At 43.4% G+C, this 12,265-nt stretch overlaps 1 protein-coding gene across 1 annotated transcript in view; it reads right to left on the minus strand.

Annotated features, from left to right (window-relative positions):
* Positions 1-4,282: 4,282 nt before the first annotated feature.
* Positions 4,283-12,265, minus strand: part of LOC125441807 (tubulin-specific chaperone cofactor E-like protein) — a 132,598-nt gene continuing 124,615 nt past the window's right edge. Inside the window, exons 26-31 of the mRNA XM_048512723.1 lie at positions 11,295-11,458; positions 9,874-10,122; positions 9,642-9,804; positions 9,285-9,369; positions 7,458-7,574; positions 4,283-5,841 (exon numbers count right to left, since the gene is read on the minus strand). Coding sequence (XP_048368680.1) covers positions 5,741-5,841; positions 7,458-7,574; positions 9,285-9,369; positions 9,642-9,804; positions 9,874-10,122; positions 11,295-11,458 — 879 coding nt within the window. The 3' untranslated portion in view covers positions 4,283-5,740. The remainder of the gene's footprint in view (positions 5,842-7,457; positions 7,575-9,284; positions 9,370-9,641; positions 9,805-9,873; positions 10,123-11,294; positions 11,459-12,265) is intronic.

Consider the following 12,265-nt stretch of genomic DNA (forward strand, 5'->3'; position numbering starts at 1 on the left):
AGCTGCGCTGATTGATTTTTCAGCAGAAGGTGGGCAGGAAGAACATGTGGCCCTCTGGGTATTTTGTTCGCCTCACTACGTGCCAACATCTTTCCTAAATCTCCCTCACCTATTTTTGCCTTCCAGGTTTGATGTTCGATATTCTTCTTGGGCAGTTCTTTAGCATTCAACAGTGGCAGCGAACTACCTTTGAAAACATTCCCCTGAGAGATTTCCATCTGAGAGCTTTTACTGAAGTGGTAAATAGGCTTGTCGTTTCTGGTGTTGATTATTTTGGTTCTCTTATATCCTCAGTAGAGCTGCTCTGCCCACTGCTCTCCTTCACCCAGACAGGAATGGGGCCAGTTAAGAGGAAAGGGTCAGATCTAACAGCAAGATCTTAGCCGGGAGCTCCTTGCTGTGAAGAAGCGGAAGAGTTTGGATTTATACCTCACTTTTCTCTCCTGTAATGAGTCTCAAAGCAGCTTACAAACACCTTTCCTTCCTGCCCCTACAACAGAAATCTTGTGAGGCAGGTGAAGCTGAGAGAGTTCTGAGAGAATTGGGCCAAGGTCACCCAGCAGGCTTCATGTGTAGGAGTGGGGAAATAAATCCAGCAAACCAGATAAGAGTCTACTGCTCTTGTGGAGGGAATCAAACCCAGTTCTCCAGATTAGAGTCTAGCTCTTAACCGCTATACAACGCTGGCTCTTAGTTTTTTTCCTTTGCTAATCACACAGTATTATCTGCTGCCACAGCAAAAGGATCTTCACTGTGTGTCTTAAAGTAAGCTGTGGCCACTATTTTGTGGCTGGCTCCGTCTCCTCTACAGACATTTTGTGGCAGCCATTTAGTGCAGCACCCACCACACTTCCTCAGAATTCCAAGTGCATCCAAAGACTCAAAAAAAGTGGGGATTCCCTTTTTAAGAGCTAAAGTCAAACACTTTTATCCAGTTCTTGGGTTCACAGTTAAGCTATGGCCGAAGAAGCTATCTAAGAAGAAGCTATTAGTAGCTAAAATGGTGATGTTTAACTGATGTGCATACATTTGCAATATTTGGGGTTTTACTTGCTTGTATGCAAATAAAGTTCAGTTATTCCCAGTAGAAGAAGAAGAAGAAGAAGAAGAAGAAGAAGAAGAAGAAGAGTTTGAATTTATATCCCCCCTTTCTCTCCTGCAGGAGACTCAAAGGGGCTTACAATCTCCTTGCCCTTCCCCCCTCACAACAAGCACCCTGTGAGGTGGGTGGGGCTGAGAGAGCTCCGAGAAGCTGTGACTAGCCCAAGGTCACCAGCTGGCGTGTGTGGGAGTGTACAGGCTAATCTGAATTCCCCAGAGAAGCCTCCACAGCTCAGGCGGCAGAGCTGGGGATCAAACCTGGTTCCTCCAGATTAGATACACGAGCTCTTAACCTCCTACGCCACTAAAAGTACCATGGTAATGGAAGGTGCCCTCAAGTTAGAGCCAACATCTGGGGACACTGCAGTGTTTTCAAGGCAAGACATAAGCAGAGGTGGTTTGCCATTGCCTGCCTCTGCGTAGCAATCATGGACTTTCTTGGTGACCAAATACAAACCAGGGCTGACTGTGCTTAGCTTCTGAGATCTGACAAGATTGGGCAAACCATGACCCATCCAAAATTATAGCGCCCATAGTTAACTGGAGCCGAGGATCAGTTATCCCAGAAGTTTCTGTCAAAGAGCAGAACATTATTTGTTCCTAAGCCTTAAAGATGGTTTAAAAAACCCTTTTCTCATTTCCTAGATGCCAAAACCAGTTAACATAATAAAGGTGTTTGTCCTTGAACGACCTTATAAAGGACCCCTTTCTTTTCTGACCCATTTTAAGCGAAGCCCTTTTTCTGTAAACATTGCAGCCAGCTTGAAGGAATGAGTTCCTATTTTCTAAGAGGTTATGAGCGCTGTTTCAGAATGGTGTCTCTGCAGACTGGGTGGCCGTCTGACACTTGAGAGTGGAACACTATTAGCATTATTAGGAAAAGGAGAAAGATTGCAATGTTAAATTACTGTAAAAATCTGGTTAATAAGCCAAAATGAGCAGTAGATGGCAGTAGAACAAACAAGTTTAAAATCTCCATGTAGTGCAAAGATAGATTTTAGAATGTGAGCGATCGGCAGCGTGCTCATTTTGCATTTCTCCTGGCGTTGGTATATTCATTTGACTTTCATCTGATGGGATATTGCTTTGTCTGGAATTGCTCAAATAGCTGCCACTCCTTTTGTTACAGAAACAACGCCGTGGTTCTCTCCCCCTCCCCTTTTCTTTTTTTGAAAAACATGAAGCAATTGTAATTTAACCTCTCTTCAGAAAGGTCTGGATTTATAGAGGATGTTAATATCTTTGCCTTCCCTGGATCAGTTCTCACTGTTATGTTTTTCTTCTTCTTTGATCTGAATTTTGTGAGGACTCTCGTGTGTGTTTCAGGCTTTAGATGTTATCTTGACCGAGTTAAATAAGCTGACAGTGGAGAACATGGAAGATCTACTGGAATATGAAAGAGGAGTTCAGGTAGAAGTTATACGTGCTTGCTCATGGGGTTGTCCCCTCCATAATCTCTAAATCTCGTGATCACAGAAGTACATGGCTGTAGCACAAAAATTCCATTCCCCTGTGCACATGATCCCCATAGATACTGGGGGGGCAGGGGAGAAAGGGATTCTGTCCAAGGGATATGACCCTAATTTGATTACAAACTGTTATGTCATAGGGTTTCACAATTACCCCAACAAAATATTTTGACAGCCTTATTAATCAAACTGATCCTCCGATCTCACGGGAAGGCTTATTTATATAAGTACTTTTAATACATTTGATTTCTGGTCTGCTCCATTCACAGGAACAAGAACAGAAGGATTATCAGAAGCTTCAGAAAGCTGAATGAAAGGAAGAGAGCCCCTTAATGTTTAGGGAATGTTCATATGTCTCTGTTTCATCTCAGTAAATGATACAAGCAAATAATGAATACATGTGCAGAGGTGAGAACGTATTCACTGCAAGCACACGGTGGTCTAAGATGGACCCAACCCAGAGAGTTAGGGGGCAGGTACATTATATGAAGAACACATGAAGTGCTAAATGGCAGAATTGGCCTTAAGTGGCTGGATTTTAAAAGTATGGTCAACTAACTAGATCAGATGCATAATGAAAGGCTAGAAAAACACCCCCCTTTTCAGATTGTCCATTGGATGACACTTGGGTGTAGCAATCCCTTTTTTTGTCTTTCAAAGCAGTAATCTTCAGTTCTTTCCTGCCACACTATTCAACATCTGATAGTGTGTGGATTATGATACACTATATGAAGTTTAAAGACACACTCAGAATACCTTCTGTGACTCCTGGACAGAAATCTTTTGTTATTTGCTTGGGTTTTTTATTTTTAAGGAAGACTAGTAAGGGTTGATTCCATTGTCACTTGACATAAGGTTAGTTTAGCACAGATTATTTCTTGCTGACCTCCTTTAGAACCAGACATGTGGACAACTCCATTTTGAACTGGTTTGGACAAAGACTGTCAGACCCTTACCTTGAAGTCCTTATCTGGCTCAACGTCCTAGCCAAGCAGTAAAACAAAATGTTTGTGACACTGTACTTTCCATACGTTTTGCTATTTTTAGACATTCTCCTTTCTTCAACCCCACGCTTAGTTCAAAGTGCTGGGTATTATCTTCGAAGCTCTTAACAGCTTAGAAAGAGGGTGTCTCTGGAATTGTCTTGTCCCACACATTTTGGCCTGCTCTTTTCTCCTTTTCTGTCCTTTTTTTGTCTTTCAATGCCACATAAATTATTATTTCCTTCATAATCATGGCTAATGTTGAGCACAATGTTACACTTTTCGGATCTCTCACATTCTGGCTAGTCTTGTTGGTTTGCTGGCTCCTATATAATTGGATAAAAACAATTAACAACTTAGGTGCCAGGTTTAAGATCATTCCTCTTCCTGACGCTTCAACTCGCATCTGTGGCTGGCATCTAATGCATCTAATGCATCTAGATGCCAGCCACAGATGCAGGCGAAAGGTCAGGAGAGAATGCTGCTAGAACACGGCCATACAGCCCGGAAACCACACAGCACCCAAGTGATTCCAGCTATGAAAGCCTTCGACAATAAATTAACAACTTAGTTATTCCAAAGTTCGTATAGGTTTTGGGTCTTTGATTGGGGAGTGGGGGAGATAGGAATCCTCAACATGCCCTCTGTTATCTTCCCCGGGGCCTTATCCAGACCAATGGTTATCCTCAACTCCCCATGAGAAGCAAGAACAAGCAAAAAAAATGAGTCTTTGAACACAAAGTTTTATTCAAGAATAAACCATGTTTAAATTATTTGGCTGAGGGTATAATAAAAGGAAACAGAAGACTCACCAAGATTGGTTCAAAGGAGGAATAAGACATGTCCCAGCAGTCCAAACCCACCCACCCCCCTCGAATATGGAGCTATTTACTTAGTTAAAAGGGCAACATGTGAGCATAATTAAAAGGGAGAGTAGCTCAGGCTGAAAAACTGATCTTTTCCTACACTAGAAAGCTATAGTGGCCACTTGAAGTGAAATGGCTTCCTCCAAAGAATCCTGTGAAATAAAGTTGGCAAGGAAATGAGATTTTCTTTGCTAGAGATCCTACTTCCATCTCTGTTACAGAATGGCTTGTCCTGGTTGCCCCGAGAACACGAAACGGCTGGAATCCTGCAATGTGGATATACTCACGGCGCGTCAAAGTTTTGATATCTCTGCCACAGGTGGCACTGGAGCCTCCTCTTTCAATGGAGATGCTTCTACACTGAAATCTGATTGTATGACCATGAGTTGTCCCAAATCCGGCAGGGCTTCCACCATCAAGGAACCAAACCCGTCTCCCAATGCATAAGCTAGTTGAGTAGATATATCAGGAGGAACCCGGCTGCCCCAAACTCAAGAACAGAATTGCTTGTTGATTATTGAACTAGTTTTATTACAAAATGTTGAACTGCATAAGTCGTATCTTCAGTTGTTGCTGTGGTCACTCTACGTTAGAGAGACTGGGAGGGTTCCACCCCCCAGAAGCAGTGAATTCTTCCAAGACACATAAGGTGTCCCACATCCACCAATCCCTTTAGACCCTCCCAGCCATGGATGTAAACTGTGGACACCATTCTTACAAACAGGATTTAAAATGGTTTTTTTTTCCTCTTGCATGCCCAAGATTTGTAGCAATGGCACCAAAGGGCAAACTGGCTAGACTGAGATCTAAAACCTAAACATGAAAGGCCTTCAAAACAGGAGACACAAAATGATTTTCAAATTTCAGGGCGCCAGACTGTGAACTACTTCATGTCTTTTTCCACCCTTTTCTTCCATGATCAGGTAACAAGCAGGCAAGCAGATGAAATGTATTCCTCCCACATTTAAAAGTCAAGAGTTGATGCCTCTTGCTCTAAAAATGAAGTTCAGACGGGAGACCCAAAGGGGAAGATACAAGATCAACCGGTAGTTATGCGTCAGTCGCATCCCTGATAGCTTAGGCGAGTTTGGGGCCCTGTTAAGTTTTTCCCCCAGATTTGGCTGCCCACGCCTCCTTCAGCACGACGACTGTTCAGAAACAGTCTAACGACTCCAGCGCAGCTATGGGTTAGAAAAATGGTTGTGGTTGCAGATGGTGATGATTGACAGCAGTTTGGGTTTAGGGTTGCATGCGTTTATCCTACAGGGACTCAGAAGGGTGAAAGTAAATTACAGTACTTGAGACAGAAGTCAGGAATGAATTATGAGGTTGGGTTTGATTTGTAGATGAAACACCATAACAATAGCTGGATAACAAGGAGTGGAAGCAGCCCAGCTTGAGGTCCAGTTGAAGAGCTGGTTGCTATAGAGAGAGAGAGAGACAAAGGGAGAGAAAACCCATTAACCACGTTTAAAACAAGCAAAGGCTGCATTTCTTGTCAAACGGACCAGAACTAGTACAAACTGTAACACGGGAGTCCAGCGGCACCTTCGAGTCTAACGAAATTTATTCCAGCATTAGCTTTTGTGAGCTCACTTAATCAGGTTACAAGAGTGCATCAGGCCTGATTTATAAATACACAATAAAAAGATAATGGGGATTGGGGGGGGGGTGTTACAAAGAGAGGCCAGTTCAAAACAAGATTCGGTCCAACAAGATAAAAATGGTTTCTTCAGCGTGGGTGCGAAACGCTTCCGACTGATGGCTAGTCAAAATGTATACTATAGTGGCAGGACAAAGCAGATACACTATGAAGTTTCACAGAGGTATGGGATGGGAAATGTGAGATGTTAGCATCTGTAGGGAGGTCTGGAATCTAGTACAAACTTTGGTGCTGTTGAGGATAGAAAGACGCGACCCTTCTTGTCTCAACAGGACAATCATTTAGACCTATTCATTGTCATTTTACAGTACTATTGATTGGCTCATAAAGAAGATCTGAACCCTTCTTTCTTCCCCAGTATTGTACTTGGTTGTCCAATTACATACCAAAAAGTAGAATCAATAGCCCCTCCCTATGTAATATAGCCATCTGACATACAAGATAAGAATGTATGGAAACAGGAACGGAGTGGTGTAGCCCCACACTAGATTGAGATGAATAGGAATAACTCTTAAGACTGAACGAATGCCCCCTTTCTGGCCATACCATCCAATACCCTATAGCAAAAGTATGTAGAAGAGAGAGATTTCTTTATTAAAAACAATTATGAACCGCCTTTCGCAAGAAGTGGTTCAAAGTGGTACACACAAAAATCAATATCAATTTCAAACCAGTATGAGAATCGTAAGAATAAAATAAAACCCATTAAAAATCCCAACTACTTCAAACCAGGAGATCCGGGCAACTGTTAAGAAAAGGCTCTTAGGAATAGAGCCCTTTCCAAGAGAAGGTGCAGTTCAAATCTTAACACTGCACAATGTGTGAGGAGCTTCAGACTAGAACATAATTAGCATGCAGGCACATATTGAATTAGCTCCATGTGATGCCTCTGTTCACTTCACTTAGAATTCCACTAGACAGAGATCTGAGTGTAGAAAGTCTACAGTTAACCATCATCTGGTTTGCAAATTTTTTGTTCATAATGATTTTCTATACACATTCATGAAGGAAAGGGAAGGAAGCTGTCCTTAAATCATTGCATGCATGAAAGGGGACAGCTCAATAGGGCACATATTTGCATGCTTTAAGGAATACACTATGCGTATAGAAGGTCCCGGGTTCAAACATTTGGTCACTTAAAAACAGATTCCCAGATAACAGAGCTAGAGAGCTGCTGCAAGTCAGAATAGATGCCCTAGTAGACTAATGATCACACTCAGCTTCCTATGTTCACAACATTGAAAAAAAAAGGATTGATAGGATACTGGAAAAGCTACAATAAAAGAGAGTAATGTTTTTTAAAGCATGACAATTTATGGATCACTCCTGGCAGTGAAGGCATTTCCCATCCCAAGGGAGCGCCTTGATCGGTTACCTCGGCAGCTCTTCCCGTCTTCCTGCAATGTTCCTGTTACGCAGCTGCACAGTGGCCCCTCCACTTGGCTTGTACATATCTGTTCACAGCCGCCATTGTCTTCACACCAATCTAGACCTAAGACACAAGAGGTGAACAGAATTACATACACACCAAAAAGGAACCTGTCCTGTGACTTGGACTTGGTAGGAGTGATCCAATTGGAGATGTTTGGGCGAGACCGCCTCTTCCCTTATTGTCCTCAAAGACCCCTCCAGTGTGTGGAGGGGAATTTGTGGATGGTCCCAGGCCCCACGGATGTCCAGCTGGCAACGACACAGACCAGGGCTTTTACGGCCCTGGCCCTGACCTGGTGGAACACACTCCCTGATGACATTTGGACCCTGTGGAGTGTGTCTCAGTTCCGCAGGACCTATAAAACAGAGTTGTTCCACTGGGCCTTTTCTGCTGAGCCAGCCAGACACCTCTTTTTCTAATATCATCCCATAGCCCTCATCTTTATGTGGCATGCACGTCTGCCTTCTATGTCCCTATGTAGGGTTTTTTTTGTCTATGCCATCTTGCTGGAATTGGTTTTTAATGTTTATATTTTTATACTATTTTTATATTATTGTATTATTTTTATATGTTTTACATGTAAGCTGCCTTGAGTCCCTCGGGAGATTGGCAGGGTAAAAATGTAATATATAAGTATATGTATCATAGAATCATAGAGTTGGGAAGAGACCCCAAGGGCCAACGTCCAACCCCATGCCTTGCAGGAACACACAGTCAAAGCACTCCTGACAGGTGGCCATCCAGCCTCTCTTTATAAACCTCCAAAGAAGGAGACTCCACCACACTGTGGAACAGCCCTTGCTGCCAGCAACTTCTTCCTAATATTTAGGTGGAATCTCTTTTCCTTCACCTGGTTACAAATGCTTTGCTATTAAAGCTTGCCTGTGCACAAATACTGTTTATTAAAGCTAGCTCCAAAATTCCATGCCACCTTCACCCCTGAAGGCTAAACATTTTCCCCTTTAAAATCTTAGGCCCCTTCCGCACACGGAAAATAACAACTGTTTGCAAGTGGATTTTGCTATTCCGCACAGCTTCAAAGAGCACTGAAAGCAGTTTGAAAGTGCATTATTCTGCATGTGCGGAATGAGCCAAAGAGACCAACAAGATTTTTGGGTTTTAAGCTTCCAAGTCAGAACTGTAATCAGAACTTTCACACTTGAAGCTCATATCCTGAAAATCTCATTGGTCTTTAAGGTTCTACTGGACTCAAATCTAGGGCCCATTATTCACTTGCCTCCTGTGGTGCAGCTGTGAGCTTCTAAATGGAGTTTTCCCACTGCTTTCTGGGCAAACGGGAATTCTCCAGCAATGAAGCGCCTGGCAGTCATGCGGATCCACCCCCCACTTCCTGATTCTCTCCCTGCTGGAGTTCCTGCTGTTGTGTGGGCAGGGACAGCTGGGTTGAACAAGAAGACCCACGTTTTGCCAACGTGCATGCTTGCTTTTCATGCAAAGGGGGGGGGGGGAAGAGCGAGCTTTCCCAGCATTTCAAAGCTGTGGAGCTTTGGAGGTACAGTGAGTGCAGGGGAAGGAAAAATCTGTGCGTTACAAGGAGATTTCCTCAAAGGGAATCAAGACTTACTGCGGAGGAGACCACATGTGCACGAATGGCCTAGTTATTCTGCTGCAGGCCAAACAAACTACCCTCTGAGACTATCCTTTAAAACCAACAAGCAAGTAAACACAGGACTGCTGATAGGTTGACCAGATTCCATGAACACATCCCTGCAATAAGTCGAACATCCTCACTGAAACCATCTCACTTACGTTTTCTCCTGATTGGCCCCACAGAGATGATCTGCTCATTGGGATCTTTATAATCACTGGCTCTCCTGCTATTCTGCGGGCAAGTCTGGACAAAACAAAGGGAGGTTACCATAAGTGGGTGAAGTTCAGGACAGCTTCAAATAACAAAACTACATAATTGGCTGAAGGTCAAAGGGTTCTAAAGATTTGGGGTCACCACTGAGAAGGCCATACCACACATATACCCTTCCTTCCCAACCTACACATCCTTTCCTATCTGAGGATACTTCAAGTAGGCCATATGGGATTGACTCATACAAGTTTAGGCATTCTCTAAGATTAGCATGGTCTACAAGACCTACATCTTAGGCCACCTACTATTTTGCATGAATATTTTTCTGAGTCACAGAGTGAGACAGCGCAGTGGAGGTGAACTTCATCATAATCCCCAATGAACTTGAAGACGGTCACGTGGAAACGGCAGGTCAGTGAAACTGCATTCTCTTCGATCCCAATGGTGTTGTCTTTCAGATTCTGGCACCTAGAACATATGGTACAGCTGTGAGGAATTTGTAGTCGCAACCATCAAGGGGGGAAAAAAGTCACTTACCCTTCCTCAATGATGAAGTATCTGAGCTTGTCGTTGCTATCTCGTGAAGGCGTCGCATAGCATTTGTTCAGCATAAGGATCAGATGGGTGGCATCTGCCCCGAGGACGAAGACGCCAACATAAAGGACATCCCGTGTGGTCAACACAACTTCTCCTTGCCTGTAAGGATGCTTGTAGGAGGAATTTTTGTACAGCGCCATCTTGGTCGTAAAGCTTCCTTCTTGAGTAGGCACTGTCAGATTAATCACGCTTAAAGGAGAAACAGAAAACTTCCAGGCAATGAACAGAAAAGATGTATAGAAAGTCCACATGGAAAGTGGTTGTTTGAAAAACAAGTCTGAATTCTCATTGGCTGTGCAGAACTGTTTGTGTAGTTCTTTGGATCTGGCCCATTTAATTAAACAGGGCAAGAGACAAAGGAGGACATATTCTCAAATTTGTAGAGAGACAAATTAAATGTTCAAGGCAATCCTTTCCTGATTCTTCAAGCAGGTAGCTTGATTTAGGATCCACTGTCAGGTCTGCTAGGATTGTCATATATATAGAAGCAGCCAGTAGCTCCATATAAAAGATAAAACTTCTTGATTCTTTTGGGATGAGTATCTTACAATTCAAAGGCATTTTTGAAGCTCAGAAGTGGTGTGTAGCATGGCCAGCAAAGATCAAACAAGATACGGAAATGGAAGGATGTGATAAATGGAAGACTTTTCTCGTCTCTTGTTGCTACCCCAGGAAGGGATAATATGCTTTGCAAATGAAGGTTTCTGTGGGGGGATGGAGGAAAAGGAAGTGATGGAGGGTTCCATCAAGGTATGTAAAGTAGGAGACTAGGCCTTTCCATAGCACCTTCTGGAGTTGAACTGTATGGGTTTATAGGGCGTTATGGGCGACAGTGTGGAAGAAAATTGCTACAGATTATCTCGCCTCCTACCTTTTTGGAGTTCTGACCAAAACATGAATCTTTGAAGACCTTTTGTGAGGATTTCATATTTCCTTTTCCTGCAACTCATTTGGGTTTTTTTTTAAAATGAAGCTGTGATTTGGTGCAAATTTCTTTTAATCTCAACTGATCCATCAAAAATCTTGTTTGCATGCTGTGCTGAGGGAAGGCTTAGCAAACATGGGAATCACCCCTGGGTCTTCATTCACAGAAAAAAAGATAATGAATGAAGAGAGATCTGCGTTGCTCTTCAAGTAGCTCACTGCCAGGGCTAAGATCCATTACAAACCAGTTTAAATAGTATATAGTTCCCATGAATTCATATGCAGGGATGACTCACTCTAACATTCCTATTCCTGTGGATAGATCCTTAGGGAAATCTACAGTCTTCCAAGCGATGTCAGGGGGATTTGATGCCTACGTTCAATCTACCACCAACTTACCTCTCGAAGGCCCCAAATGAGCCAGGTGCATCCCTTACCTGAGCATAGGCCTAATGACGGAATCCAAAGAAATTTTTATGTCAAGTTCATAAGCACAGGAGAACTCGACATTGATGGTTCGGTCCCGGGTGATGATATTTCCTGTGTTGTTGGCACTTTCGATCCAGACTGTATTTTTGTACATTATATGGGTGCTGTTGGACTGTGCCCATGAAAAAGAAAGAGAACAGGACACGCAGAAGATAAGGGGGAAAAAAACAAAGATGGTAACCTTAAATGACTCTTGTATCCTCTCAAGTCTTGTATATATTATGTGCTGACAGGTTGCTCCGGACTTCTGGCAACCCTATGAACTAATGAACTCCATTAATGAGAGCCAGTATGGTGGAGCGGTTAAGAGCGGTGGACTCCAATCTGGAGAACTGAGATTGTTTTACTGCTTCTCTACGTGAGTCGTGGACTTTTATCTGATGAAATGAATCTGTTTTTCTGCTCCACCTGCTGGGTGATCTTGGGCCAGTCACAGTTCTCTTTCAACTCTCTCAGCCCCACCCATCTCACAAAGTGTCTGTTGTGGGGAGAGGAAGGGAAAGGAGTTTGTCAGCTGCTTTGAGACTCCTTACAGGAGAGAAAGATGAGGTATAAATCCAAACTCTTCTTCTTCTACTTCTACAGGAGCAGCAGTGGCGTAGGAGGATAAGAGCTCGTGTATCTAATCTGGAGGAACCGGGTTTGATTCCCAGCTCTGCCGCCTGAGCTGTGGAGGCTTATCTGGGGAATTCAGATTAGCCTGTACACTCCCACACATGCCAGCTGGGTGACCTTGGGCTAGTCACAGCTTTTCGGAGCTCTCTCAGCCCCATGTTTGTTGTGAGGGGGGAAGGGCAAGGAGATTGTAAGCCCCTTTGAGTCTCCTGCAGGAGAGAAAGGGGGGATATAAATCCAAACTCCTCCTCCTCCTCCTCCTCCTCCTCCTCCTCCTTCTTCTTCTTCTACTTCAAAATGTCGT

Source organism: Sphaerodactylus townsendi, linkage group LG12 (genome assembly GCF_021028975.2).
Source record: "Sphaerodactylus townsendi isolate TG3544 linkage group LG12, MPM_Stown_v2.3, whole genome shotgun sequence".
Taxonomy (NCBI): domain Eukaryota; kingdom Metazoa; phylum Chordata; class Lepidosauria; order Squamata; family Sphaerodactylidae; genus Sphaerodactylus; species Sphaerodactylus townsendi.